The sequence below is a fragment of the Gamsiella multidivaricata genome (assembly GCF_025024155.1).
Source record: "Gamsiella multidivaricata strain RSA 2152 chromosome Unknown BC939scaffold_66, whole genome shotgun sequence".
Taxonomy (NCBI): Eukaryota; Fungi; Mortierellomycota; class Mortierellomycetes; order Mortierellales; family Mortierellaceae; genus Gamsiella; species Gamsiella multidivaricata.
The window spans coordinates 46,167-60,502 of NW_026251774.1; the positions used below are offsets into that span (position 1 = coordinate 46,167).

The 14,336-nt window shown below is 50.4% G+C and overlaps 3 protein-coding genes across 3 annotated transcripts; 1 reads left to right on the forward strand and 2 right to left on the reverse strand.

The window, feature by feature from the left end:
• Nucleotides 1–4,168: 4,168 nt before the first annotated feature.
• On the forward strand, nt 4,169–5,269 carry BC939DRAFT_521252 (uncharacterized protein; the record flags this gene model as incomplete). The annotated part of the gene is made up of 3 exons (XM_051561212.1): nt 4,169–4,261; nt 4,448–4,780; nt 4,898–5,269. 3 exons carry the CDS (start codon nt 4,169–4,171, stop codon nt 5,117–5,119), a joined length of 648 nt encoding a protein of 215 aa, XP_051408924.1. The 3' UTR covers nt 5,120–5,269.
• Nucleotides 5,270–10,074: 4,805 nt separating this feature from the next.
• On the reverse strand, nt 10,075–11,599 carry BC939DRAFT_506087 (uncharacterized protein; the record flags this gene model as incomplete). The annotated part of the gene is made up of 6 exons (XM_051560743.1): nt 10,075–10,507; nt 10,591–10,862; nt 10,935–10,963; nt 11,052–11,120; nt 11,205–11,389; nt 11,469–11,599. The coding sequence occupies 6 exons, from the start codon at nt 11,597–11,599 to the stop codon at nt 10,075–10,077; spliced, it is 1,119 nt and encodes a 372-aa protein (XP_051408925.1).
• Nucleotides 11,600–12,614: 1,015 nt separating this feature from the next.
• Nucleotides 12,615–14,294, reverse strand: BC939DRAFT_461260 (uncharacterized protein). The gene has a single exon (XM_051556997.1). The coding sequence runs from the start codon at nt 14,235–14,237 to the stop codon at nt 12,636–12,638; it is 1,602 nt and encodes a 533-aa protein (XP_051408926.1). The 5' UTR covers nt 14,238–14,294; the 3' UTR covers nt 12,615–12,635.
• Between the last annotated feature and the right edge of the window lie 42 nt (nt 14,295–14,336).

Consider the following 14,336-nt stretch of genomic DNA (forward strand, 5'->3'; position numbering starts at 1 on the left):
TGGCAAGACTAACATCATCAACAACGGCTTCATTATCGAATACCACGATGGCATCAAGCACTCGGATGCTCATGACGCCCTCAAGTCCCACAAGGTCAACTACAAGGTCCGCAACGAGTACAACGTCTTCAACGGAGCCGCCATCACTGTCGATTCCCAGCATGATGGCCGCGCTCTCTCCATGATTCCTGGAGTCAAGAATGTCTGGCACATCTCGCTCTACGACATGCCCAAAGTCGAGAGCCCCAGCACGGATACTGATTATGACTCTGCGACCTCGAGTCACCTCATGACTGGTGTTAATACCTTGCACGGCGGCAGGCACCAGTTTACTGGAAAGGGCGTCAAGATCGGTATCATCGATACAGGTATCGACTATAAGCACCCTGCATTCGCTTGTGGCAATGCTGCTGCTGGATGCTTCGCTCTCAATAACAAGAAATGCCGTGTCAGATATGGTTGGGACTTTGTCGGTGATGACTACACTGGATCCAACACTCCCAACCCCGACAGTGATCCCATGGACTGCCAAGGACACGGTACTCACGTCGCTGGTATCATTGGTGGAGATGCCCGGCACATCATGACCTCACCTGAACCTCCAGTGCCCTTTGTCGGTGTCGCCCCCGAGGCTGTTTTGGGCGCCTACCGTATCTTTGGATGCAAGGGCCAAGCTGGCGAAGATGTTATCCTTGCCGCCATGGAGATGGCCTTCAACGACGGCATGGATGTAAGTGATGGAGCTATTAATTACAATCACACAGACATGTGGGATGAGGAAAAGAAGAATGGCCACTCATCTACTTTGGTCAATACGGTATTCTTGAACATTTAGGTCATCAACATGTCTATCGCCGGCGGCTCCTCCTACAAGACCAACCCCATATCTGTGCTTGCTGAGAAGTTGCTCATCCGCGGCAAAGCTTTGACGGGCCCTGCTGGTAACGATGGTTCTGATGGCGCCTGGATGGTCTCTGGCACTGGTCTCGGCGACCATGCTACCTCGGTCGCGTCGTTCGACAGTCAATCCAAATCGTTCTACTACTTCACCCAAGTATACGGTGTCTTCCCCTATAAATTCTCTGACGCCTACGGCAAGGCCATTAATCTGCCCGCCTCCGCCACCATCGTTCCCTTGCTCTCCAACGGTGCATTGAGCGACGGATGCGACAAGTCTCTCTACAACGGTGTCGATGTTAGGGGCAAGATCGTCTTGGTTCTTGGCGACACCACCCGCTGCAAGTCTGATAAACGTGGTGCTCTGGCTGCTACCAAAGGCGCTGCTGGTATGATCATCCAATCCAGCGGTCCTGGTATCGACTCTTTGGAAGGTGTCCCCAACCTGCCCATGGCGTCGGTCGAGCCTTTTACTGGTGAACAGCTGCTCTTAGGTTGGTTAGCCGACCCTTGGGCCGTTGTGACCTGGTCCAATGACCAGGGATCCTTCTCCATTGATAAATGGGGATCACCCTCGTCCTTCTCTTCCTTCGGATTGGACGGTGATCTCCGCTCCAAGCCCGATGTTGCTGCTCCTGGTAGCAACATCCTCTCGACCTACCCTCTCGCTCAGGGTGGTTATGCTGTTCTCTCTGGCACGTCCATGGCCTCAGCCTACGTTGCTGGTGCCCATGCTTTGTACATGGAAGTTAAGAAGGTCAAGTCCCATGGTGATAGGATTCGCAAGGCCTTCAAGAACACTGCCACGATCTCCAAGAACTACAATTCCGAAACCTTTGCCTCTGCTGCCAAGCAAGGTGCTGGTTTGATCAACGTCTATAAAGCTACCCTAACCCCGGTCGAGCTCTGGCCCGACCATATTGATCTCCTCGATACTGTCAACTTCCAAAGGCGGGTCAAGATCCAGATCAAGAATACTGGCTTTGACGCTGCGACCTATACTTTCACGCACGTCCCCGCTGATGCCTTGAACTCGTACAACGCCAACAACTCCTTCCCACTCGCTACTCCCATCATTGAGGCTGACTATGCCACCGTCAAGTTCGACCCATGCACCGTTACGCTCAACCCTGGTGAGTCTGTCAAGGTCACCTTGAAGTTCACAGAGCCCAAGAACGGCAAGGCTGCTGAATGGCCCTTGTACTCTGGTTTCATCGTTGCTACCCCCTCCATGGGTGGTGTTGCTGTTCATATTCCATACACTGGTGTCAAAGGCGATATCCGCAACGTGCCAATCCAGGATACCAGTCTCGGCTTCCCCATGTTGAAGCGGTTCAACGTGACCACCGGCCATTTGAACAATACCAGGCCGGGCACGTTATACAACTTGAAGTACGCCAAGCCCGTTGTCTTGACCCGCCTTGGTTCGCACTCTCCCGATGCCACCATCCGCATCTTTAATGAAACAGGCGGTTTTGTCGGATTTATGACCTCCAAGGATGGCGGCCCTGCCTTTGGTGCCGCCGGCAGAAACAAGAACGTCGATAGCACCACTGGTCAGTTGGACGTTAATCAGTATACTTGGGACGGACTGGTCCTCCCTGCAGAGGACACGACCTTGGCCCCTATCCAACTTCCTCCTATGTCCGATGTTGCGGCGGGCAATGCTCGCTACTACCGTATCGTCGTTGCCTCTCAGAAGAAGCTCACTAAGGGCAACTACCCCGAGGATTTCGAGATCTTTGACCTTGGCATACTCGGGCTCTATAGGCCCATTAATTAAATGCAATCTTTTTTCTTCTTCTCTTACCCTTTTTCACCTTTCCGATCTTCATTGCCATTGTCACTATCATCTCAACCTCCGTAATTCATTCCTGATGGCTCTCCCTTTCCCCGCTCGCGGGTACAAAGGCAACTAAACTCTTTATTTATCTAGATCAGAAACTAGTATAACAGCAATGTATACCAAATCATAAAACCATTGTTCAAGAGCTGCATATCTAACAACATCCATTAACTCTTGTTCGCTGTGATATCTGATGAGCTTTATTAATTTTAGAAGGAAAAAAATGTACAGGGGAGAAAAAGACGAGTGCATCAGAAAAACGAGACGGAATGCATGACAGATGTACTCGGATAGCGCTGTTGAAAGCTATCCAGGATCGGCTGAACTTCGTGATCAAGATCCTTGCTTTGCTCAATATCCTTGGCGAGATTTAAAACCATCCGTCCACCGACCATGGCTTCCTCGTAGTTATCCTTGATCTCGATGTTAATCACATGCACCAATTTATTGTGCGACTCGCAGGGTTTCCAGCGGAAAAAAAAACTAGCTGTGCCCCTTGCTTGTTGCTACATTAGATCTAATAGACATGGTGTTCTTAGCCGTAAAGATGTGCTTAAGGCTAATAACCCCTCCTTTCTTGAAATTTGTGAGAATCAACATGGATCCAGAGAACTGAGCTGAAAAAAGGAGCATGCAAAACAGGCACAAACCGCTTGCAAAAGGGCCATAAACCGGTTGGTGAACCAGCACAAACCTTTTGTAGAAGCAGCACGGATTTCTTGGCAAAGCAGCATAGGCACAATCAGCGCACGTGCTGGTTCACATTGCTTGTTAACACTTCACCGACTCACCATTCCTCTCATCTCTCCAGTGCCAACCATTGCACTGCGACTTAACAATCAGGTTTGTCATCCCCGTCTTTGTCCTCGCTGGCCATTAAGTGTTCGTCCATGAGCCTTTCATTGGTGGTCCTCAACATAATAATCATCTCGACATCGTCGTCAAAGGGAAATTGTTGTCACATTCGTTCTGACTGGCCGTTGCAAAATACGTCTGAAGCGCAGAATTGCGTGTGTTGTGTGGAAAAAGATGGCACGAAGAGTTTTATTGAGAATGGACAGAGACCAGAAGACCCTGCTATGTGAGCCAGCATGTATGATGATTGTGTCTATGCTGCATTGCCGAGAGGTCCGTGCTGGTTCACCAAACGGTTTGTGCAAGTTTCGCATGTCTCTTTAATTTCAGCTCACTGTATCGACTCACTTCCGATTCCTGATTAAGCGACGAATTCGACCTGCTTCGCGTAACCTGAAGAATCAGAATTGGGTCTGAAAGAACGGCTTTTTGCTGTTTCTCAAGCTGATTGTTGTGCAACCAAGAAGCGAATCTCGACCCTCGTCGCCCCTCCACTACCCCCGGCCATGAGAACACTTCACACTCTTTTTTTCGCTCCTTCCTTCCTTCCTTCCTTCCTCCTCATTCATCATGGACTCCTTTATACCCGAAATTCCTTCGCCAGTTCAGCACAATGGTATTCCAAGTGTCAGTCCTCCTCCGCAAGCAGAGGGTACTCTGCAAGTACGTCCCGAGCGCGCAGAGCCAGGCAGGATACCGTTGTCCTCCGACGAATTCTTTCGAGCGACTACCCCTTTCATTCAACAACAGCTACGACAGCTGCAACAGCCTCTCGCACCCCAACAACCACAACGGCACCAGCATCAGCACTAGCAACAGCGCCAGCACAAATCTCAATACCAACCGCAGCAATACTACCAGCACCAAGCATCTAAACAATTCACGCCCCCCACTCCCAAGTTGCCACTCCTGACCCGCGCTCAGTACATCTCACCCACAACCACGCCAGGCATGGCATCTTTGACTTTGGCAATGTCAGTCTCCCTGCACATTAGAGCGACCCAACAAACGTCTCCCAAGTTTCACCCTGCTAGTGCAAGCGGCCATCCATCATACCAGTTAACCGGCTCTTGTCAGCCCTCATCTTCGTCTTTGCAACTGTCCAGTAAGCGCAAAGAGATGTCATCTGCGCCGTCAGACCCCCAAAGGTCTAAGAGACAAAACTTAGTCGGACCGCGGCCAGTAAGTCAGTCATCTCGTTCTCGAGGCCCTCAACGCCCTGTAGCCAGCAACAGGGCAGGTCGTTTGCTCTCCACCCATGAAACAGCATGGATTGCGACCCAGCTTCAGGATCCTTAGGTCTACCTCCCATTCCAGGGTGATAGGGACAGCGCAGTTCGACAAACACCGAAGATCAGGATCTATGAAAGTCTTGCAAAGGATATCAACAATCGCTTTCCCAACATCCAAATCTACTCGACGCAGATCAAGAGCAAGATCGCGAAGATGAAGGCCCAGTTCGAAATTGCCGACACCAAACGAAACGAATCTGGATTCGGCAGTACGGACGAGGATCAGTAGAAGAAGGTTACTAAAGACATTTCGCCCATTCTACTTCGATCTTGAGGATGCATGGGCCACAAGCTGGAGAAACATACCAACGGAATACGCCGACTGCCTCTGCAAGTTGGACGATCCGCTTATCGTTGAGGATGAATTTCAGGACCAGACGCAAGATGGCGATGCGCTCGAGGGCTACTAGAACCATCACCACGCCATAGAAGCCCTTCAAAGTCACCTCTGATTAGCCCATCAAAGAAAGTACCAAATAGCTCCTCAAATGCAAAAGGTTTATGCTCGGTTCAGTACGCTGTGATGTCTTCGGTGCTTCGCCCATTTCCTACAACATTCCAGAACACTGTTGGCATCGATCCAGCCAGTATATAAACCCTATCTACACGTAGAACTAGATAGCAGCATTCACACGAATAAAGTCCTCCTTTCTCCCTAGATCGGCTCTCTCCGGACACCATCGTTTGCACCAAAGAGATCACAGGTCTGCGGATGAAGGCAAATATCATCTGGTGCAAAATAATGGTATCCAGCATACTGGGACGATAAGACCGCCTCTTAATTTTTATGGATTAAGGTTAATAAGAGTCAGGAAAGCCTCTCTTTTCTTAGCGCCACCTTGTCGATCCTTATACAACCATTCAGAATAGTAACCAATAAGAGTCGAGAGTCAAAATGTAAGAATTCTGGGCTATTAATTTTGCAAAAAAGAACATGGGCTCCTCCCACTTGTTTGGTAGGTCTAGAACCGGGGGGTTTATTTTCATCAACCTTACATTTAAGAAGATCTCGTTCTAGACAGCGCCTACGCACCTGTGCAGACCAAATTTGGGAAACCTAGGCCATCGACAGGTCCTATATTGGGAGAATAACATGAACAGGACCTAAAGACAGACGGCAGAGGAGGTTAAAATACAGCTGGGCTGACAAACAAGTATCTATGGTCCCCGAGACCAATGAGGCAAATGTATCCATCTATTTAGAGGACAATCCTTCCCGGTAACAAACCCCACAAGTACGAGGGTACACATCAATGGCACCTGGCGAATGTGTGCATTTCAGCACGCGGTCCAGTCGACTTTGAACGGACATCCGCGGAGAAACAGCGGCCATTCTTGCCATTAATATCCTACCCACACAGGAACCAGCTGGAGCGGACGATAGGCAGGATGGTATTTATATCTGCTGCCATCTCCTGGAAACCGACTCCTTCTTTAGCCATCTTCGACCTCACCACCCTACATCATACCGTAGCCCTTTCGCTACCGCGTCATCCTTCTAAACTCCTCCCCTCCCCTCCCCTCCCCTCCCCTCTCCCACCTCGCTAATTACCCCTCACAGTCTTCTACAGACACTCGTCCCTATCTCTCACTATGAAGATCGCCGCCATCCTCTCCGCCCTTGCTGCGGCCACCCTTGTCTCAGCCGGCAAGTTCCACTCTCTCAATCCTGGCAAGACTAACATCATCAACAACGGCTTCATTATCGAATACCACGATGGCATCAAGCACTCGGATGCTCATGACGCCCTCAAGTCCCACAAGGTCAACTACAAGGTCCGCAACGAGTACAACGTCTTCAACGGAGCCGCCATCACTGTCGATTCCCAGCATGATGGCCGCGCTCTCTCCATGATTCCTGGAGTCAAGAATGTCTGGCACATCTCGCTCTACGACATGCCCAAAGTCGAGAGCCCCAGCACGGATACTGATTATGACTCTGCGACCTCGAGTCACCTCATGACTGGTGTTAATACCTTGCACGGCGGCAGGCACCAGTTTACTGGAAAGGGCGTCAAGATCGGTATCATCGATACAGGTATCGACTATAAGCACCCTGCATTCGCTTGTGGCAATGCTGCTGCTGGATGCTTCGCTCTCAATAACAAGAAATGCCGTGTCAGATATGGTTGGGACTTTGTCGGTGATGACTACACTGGATCCAACACTCCCAACCCCGACAGTGATCCCATGGACTGCCAAGGACACGGTACTCACGTCGCTGGTATCATTGGTGGAGATGCCCGGCACATCATGACCTCACCTGAACCTCCAGTGCCCTTTGTCGGTGTCGCCCCCGAGGCTGTTTTGGGCGCCTACCGTATCTTTGGATGCAAGGGCCAAGCTGGCGAAGATGTTATCCTTGCCGCCATGGAGATGGCCTTCAACGACGGCATGGATGTAAGTGATGGAGCTATTAATTACAATCACACAGACATGTGGGATGAGGAAAAGAAGAATGGCCACTCATCTACTTTGGTCAATACGGTATTCTTGAACATTTAGGTCATCAACATGTCTATCGCCGGCGGCTCCTCCTACAAGACCAACCCCATATCTGTGCTTGCTGAGAAGTTGCTCATCCGCGGCAAAGCTTTGACGGGCCCTGCTGGTAACGATGGTTCTGATGGCGCCTGGATGGTCTCTGGCACTGGTCTCGGCGACCATGCTACCTCGGTCGCGTCGTTCGACAGTCAATCCGAATCGTTCTACTACTTCACCCAAATGTACTATGTCTTCCCCTATAAATTCTCTGACGCCTACGGCGAGGCCATTAATCTGCCCGCCTCTGCCACCATCGTTCCCTTGCTCTCCAACGGTGCATTGAGCGACGGATGCGACAAGTCTCTCTACAACGGTGTCGATGTTAGGGGCAAGATCGTCTTGGTTCTTGGCGACACCACCCGCTGCAAGTCTGATAAACGTGGTGCTCTGGCTGCTACCAAAGGCGCTGCTGGTATTATCATCCAATCCAGCGGTCCTGGTATCGACTCTTTGGAAGGTGTCCCCAACCTGCCCATGGCGTCGGTCGAGCCTTTTACTGGTGAACAGCTGCTCTTAGGTTGGTTAGCCCAACCTGAGGCCGTTGTGACCTGGTCCAATGACCAGCGACCCTTCCCCATTGGTAGCTGGGGATCACCCTCGTCCTTCTCTTCTTTCGGATTGGACGGTGATCTCCGCTCCAAGCCCGATGTTGCTGCTCCTGGTAGCAACATCCTCTCGACCTACCCTCTCGCTCAGGGTGGTTATGCTGTTCTCTCTGGCACGTCCATGGCCTCAGCCTACGTTGCTGGTGCCCATGCTTTGTACATGGAAGTTAAGAAGGTCAAGTCCCATGGTGATAGGATTCGCAAGGCCTTCAAGAACACTGCCACGATCTCCAAGAACTACAATTCCGAAACCTTTGCCTCTGCTGCCAAGCAAGGTGCTGGTTTGATCAACGTCAACACAGCTACCGTAACCCCGGTCGAGCTCTGGCCCGACCACATTGATCTCCTCGATACTGTCAACTTCCAAAGGCGGGTCAAGATCCAGATCAAGAATACTGGCTTTGACGCTGCGACCTATACTTTCACGCACGTCCCCGCTGATGCCTTGAACTCGTACAACGCCAACAACTCCTTCCCACTCGCTACTCCCATCATTGAGGCTGACTATGCCACCGTCAAGTTCGACCCATGCACCGTTACGCTCAACCCTGGTGAGTCTGTCAAGGTCACCTTGAAGTTCACAGAGCCCAAGAACGGCAAGGCTGCTGAATGGCCCTTGTACTCTGGTTTCATCGTTGCTACCCCCTCCATGGGTGGTGTTGCTGTTCATATTCCATACACTGGTGTCAAAGGCGATATCCGCAACGTGCCAATCCAGGATACCAGTCTCGGCTTCCCCATGTTGAGATATCTCAACGTAACCACCGGCGAGTTGACCAGTACCACGCCGCCGTTCTCGGTCATCAACTTTAATTACACCAAGCCCGTTGTCTTGACCCGCCTTGGTTCGCACTCTCCCGATGCCACCATCCGCATCTATGATCAAACAGGCGGTTTTGTCGGATTTATGACCTCCAAGGATGGCGGCCCTGCCTTTGGTGCCGCCGGCAGAAACAAGAACGTCGATAGCACCACTGGTCAGTTGGACGTTAATCAGTACACTTGGGACGGACTGGTCCTTCCTGCCGAGGACACGACCTTGGCCCCTATCCAACTTCCTCTTATGTCCGGTGTTGCGGCGAGCAATTTTCGCTACTACCGTATCGTCGTTGCCTCTCAGAAGAAGCTCACTAAGGGCAACTACCCCGAGGATTTTGAGATCTTTGACCTTGGCATGGTCGGTTTCGATACGGGGAAAGTATCTGCCCCAATTTAATAAATTTCTACGGTTGGCTGTCCCAGCATAGACAATGCCATTAAAAAATCGACGGCTGGACTGTTTCACGTACAAAATAGACATCAAACTCTCGCCAAAAAGGGTTGTATTCTGTTTACGGTGGCATTACTTTTTGTCGTGGACTCTGAGGGATATATTTTTTTTATGAAGGAGCTTTTGTATGTAGTCAACTCAAAGCTGAAGTAGTTCGAACTGGTGAATGAAACAATTTCTAAAGTCATCGTCAAAGGGAGGGACTTTTAAAATTATGAATCCTGTTGAGATGAAAGCCAAGAACAGACCGAGGCAGACGCGTATCAGGAGCATTGTTGAGACTCAGAAGCGTCTCGGTCGCAACACACGAAGTTCTTAAATAAAGAATATATTCCTTCTCAAAGTACACGTCAAGGGCAGATAAGACAACCCATCCGATGTTTACACAGCGCCTGCTTCGTAAAGAGGTCTGTTTCTTATGCTCCATGATGCCTTTACCCTCGGCGAATGCATCAAGTGTTTTACATCGATTTCCTGCAGGGAGTGTTAAATATGACTGACAGCCCAGGTTGTCAAACAGATTATTCCGGGCAGAAAACCCCCTCGACTTGACGTGTCGCGATACCGCCAGAATTTATTATTTATTTCAAAAGGTATAGCGAAAGTTTGGATGCTTATCATTGAGGTCTCGAAGCTCCGCTTTCAAAAAGTATTTGAGCGAGTTCATCCTAAAGCTGACAGAGTAATTACGACAGTTGTTCTTGCGCTTCAATAGGAAACGCAGCAGGGCTAAAGCGATGACAATCATCATGCAGAAGACACTGATCAAATGGCCGCGTTCAGCGTCAAGAGCTCCAAGTCATACCCGATCATCGTCGGGGCCTCCAAGACCATCAATATCGTACCTCTCTGACGGGCAGCGCCATGTCCACAGGTGGAAGCATGGCGTCTAGTGATTGAGTGCCGTCCTTGAGGGCTTTGTGAGCCCCATCCATGCACGAGAATTGATGCCTGCTTGAGAGACGGCTGCTCCGCAGAGGAGGCCAAAGGATATATGCGGAACGTCTTAGTATTTCGTAAAAATAATGAGCAAGGGCCACACAAGGCACTGACAAAGGCCACGACAAGCGCATTACTAGTAATGGCGACGAGCAAGTTAATCGCCATAAACAAATACACATTCCGATCCTTGATCGCCACAACGTTATTTTGTCTCGAGATATGCTTCATCACCTTGACCTTTGTATCGTTCCTAATCCTACAAAATCGCAATTGACGTCTCCCGCTTGTTCGACCACGGTGCAGATTCTGGAGACTTGGTCAACAGGAACCACACCATACCCCGCCGACAGAACCGTCACCAAACTCTCCACAACAAAAGTCCATTGCCAACTCTGAAGATCCAGTTTCCCATCCAAATTTCCTATCCCGCACGAGATGAAAGCTTGAAGTATCGCCATCCGGAAGGTCTGCTCGGATCGCTTATAAAAAACATAGAGATGTAGATTAGGACACCGGGGACGAGCGCTGGTTCCGCGACACCGAAGAAGAATCGACCCACGGAGAGGAGGTGCAGGTCCTTTGTCTAGGCTAACCCAAACGTGGTGCAGTCCCTAGTGATACGGTTTAGTTAACGTTTATATAGAGCGAGAAGTAATATAAAAGAGGGAAAACGACTGGCTTACCAAATAAACATCGGGGCTAGTAGCCAGACCTTTGGGGTCAAGTAGAGCAATACCAAGTTCGAAGTCACCCTCCGCCAGACCGCACCCCCACATGGAAGATCGCCATCACCCACGTACACTGCTCCGGTGTCACATCCAACGCACTTTCAAACGCGAACAATTTCGCATTCAGCAGATTAGCACGATCTACGGAAGGTTAAACCACAAAACGCGTCTTTGTGCGCACAGACCCAAAACGATTCGTTCCAGTCACACAGGAAGAAAGCTTACCGAGTGTCGAAACACCATAAAGCATCCCCAAGCTCGATAAGGTCCACCAATCGATCTTCCAGACCAGTCGCTTCTCTTCCGCTGGCGAATACTCAAACAATCCACCCGTGTTTGCGGGGTCGGTATCATCGGAATTCCGGGCCCCAGCGTGCTCAAGGAGCCAAGTTTGAGTGCGTGATCGATCTCTACCGTGGAGGGAGAGCGCGGAGTCTTTTCGGGATAGCGGTAGATGCGGAAGTGGTCTCTTAAGCTGTGAGGCGGAACTTGAGAGTCGACTGAGGTGAGGAGTGCGTGGCCTGAATGTTGCGGATGGCCAAAGGGGGCGCTATCGCAGCCAGTGTTAAGGTGAGGAGGGCCAAGTGTTCTCTTGATTGAGTTCCAGTCGCTGCAGCCATCATCTTTAGAGTACGTGTTTGTCCAACACACATATCAATAGCAACAACAATACCAGTAACAAAAAAAGTTAATGGGGTGCTTTGACATTATGCATTAGATGTCATTTGCAGCCGACTCACATGAATGTCGCGTGTTTGATCGCAGCTTGTTGAGAGGTTCTTCATCCATGTCTTCATCACTCGTATCATCCCCTGAATACACATAACCGTTGTGTGAGTGAACAGTGGTCGTCGAGCTTGCAGTACTAAGCTGTTAGAGTACGCCGGTGGTAATAAATGAAACCAGATGGTATTTAACAATGCCATTGTCCCTAATTATTTCTTTCTAAAGTCGAGCGATTGTGTCTTCGACAGCGTGAATGGGTATGGCATGCGCGTATGTGGACAGGACTAACGGGAAAGAGTCGATCTACGAGTAATACTTATAATGGAAGGAAGTGTGTGGAATTTGGGCTGAGACATAAATGACTCTAGCGTCTTAGGTGACCAGGTTAGCTGGAGTAAGAGAAAAGAGTACAAGCAGAGAGTCTCGTCAAGATCGGTACACATGCGTGAGATTAAAGATGGTGTTTATGGATGTCTTCTGTCCGGCGTGAAGGTTTTAAATCGACACCGTTCGGTGACCCAAGAATGGGAAACCGCAAGAGTATGGTATAGGAATAGGAGGAGAAATGAAAAGAGGTAGAGAGTAAGGTAAATTAGAAGAATAAGCCGGAAGTACACAGACGAGGTATTAGTATCACAAATTAAATGGACGTTCATTGTGAGCAATCAACGTCTTGATCGCCGCTACGGCAGCACCACCGGGATGGCGGAGGAGATGTTGACCAAATTCGGTATTTCTGGACGTTTTAAAGCACAGTAACCGTGCATCCATATACAAACATATCAAAGGTGATGTCAGATCGAAGGCCCACTCCTAGCCTTTTGGATCTAAAGAGACGCTATTCTTCGTCATCATCTTTTGCGAAGCAGGCGCAACAGTGGATATCTTGGTCCAGTTTGAAGCAACCACACCAGCTTTATTTGTCACTCATTATGAACCCATGCTCCTTCTTAGATAGTCGCGAATCTCCTTTTTGTCCGTCGTCGCCAGATCAGGAAAGTAGAGGCCAGCAATCCTCGCACGAGGAAGGATCTGTGGATGATGGTGGTGGCGCTGATGTTGCTGTCGTACCGCAGATCTAGAGCCCCCAGTGGATTCTCCAGGGGCTGAGCCCAGTACTGCATGAGCCACAGGATGCCGAGTGCTTCCGCGGATAAAATATCCTGCAGTCAAAAGCCCCGCAGCGAGTCCCACCCCCATGGCGACCTCCTGACTCGCCAGAAACTGAACAATCCCGTCGACAGGTAAAGATGGGTCCAAGACCACAGGGTGCGCCTCAGTTGCAGGACCAGTGATTCCTTGTAGGCTTCCCGAATAAGGCAGTGCCATGACACCCAGCATCGTGAACTTTCCCACAGTGGCCCCGACAAGTCCACCAAGTCCCATCTTAATCCAAAATGCCACTCTCGACTGCCTGCTCAAGGCTTCTGTAGCGCGCTGAATCAACTCATCGACTCTGGTATCCAGTTCTGTGGTGTCCGCAGAACGTCTCTGCAGCTGTCGTCGAGCCGCACTTGCAGCTCTCAGCACATATCGATATGTAGCAAGATCCGGTTTGACACCACCTTGAGCGCTATGCATCATGTCGTTCAAGACTGAGGATGCCTCGTCGAAATGTCCTGTTATCGCGCAGACATTCAAGAACGCATTTGTGACTGGAAGAGAAAGAACCCTGGGCTGCCGCACTGTGTCGGACCTTCCTGCGTTGAGGTACAATCCCGTCGCGATGTCCTCATAGATGAAGCGAGCTTTCCTGTAGACCTCGTCCGCTGTGAACATGGACGACTGAAGAATGGTCTGTAAAAGATTTGACCCCAGATCGTTAGTGTCTGATTCGTAAATTTGATGCCCTTTGCGCGGCGAGTGCTTCTGTTTTGTATGGTGTCCATGATTGTGATCGATTGGCGACGCTGTAGCCCTGGACAGATCCGCGCATGCTGCCAGCATCGCAACCAATGCGCGCTCTGTCGGCTCGGGATGGCTCTTAAGATAGGATTCGATGCTTTTCTCGAGCTGTGTCGGGTTCTTGCACCGCTTGAAGTCAAGGGCTTCTGAATTGGTATACGAATATGGGTAAGGATCGGGAGCGCCGCCTTCTGGAGAGGCGCCAGAGGTCGAGGAGGATGCCAAAGATCGAGATGAGTGGTGTATGGTCCTGGCGAGCGGTCGAATCCCCCCGGTGAGGTTTTGAGGAGAGAAGATGGGCGACAGGAAGCAAGACGATGACGACCCCTTGGGGGAAGAGGATAGCTGGATGATACTGTTGCAACGAACAGGAGCCAGGCAAAGTGGATGATGGTCCAGAAGAGCACCGTGTCTTAGTAGTAGCGAGCTGGCTGGTCGTCCTTTTCGCATCCTCCTAGCGTTCGATGACGAGTGTTGAATCGACGGTCCTGTATTGGCACCAAAGTCGGCGCCCGTAGACTGATCAAGACAACGTTGGTGATGGAGTGGAGTCCTGCACGATCGGTTTGAATGAGCGAGTCTTTGGAGAGATCTCCTTCCTGTCCCTGAGGGCCATGATGCACGCATGCTTGAAACGGATGATGTAGAGATCAGTTCGGCGTTGTGGGAGGAGGAAGAGGAATAATACGTAGTGTGGATCACTATGTCGCAGGTCTTTCGTGATCT

What these genes read in the sequence shown, in the direction of transcription:
- BC939DRAFT_461260 (XM_051556997.1), bottom strand. Translation starts at nt 14,237, where the DNA reads ATGCGTGCATCATGGCCCTCAGGGACAGGAAGGAGATCTCTCCAAAGA.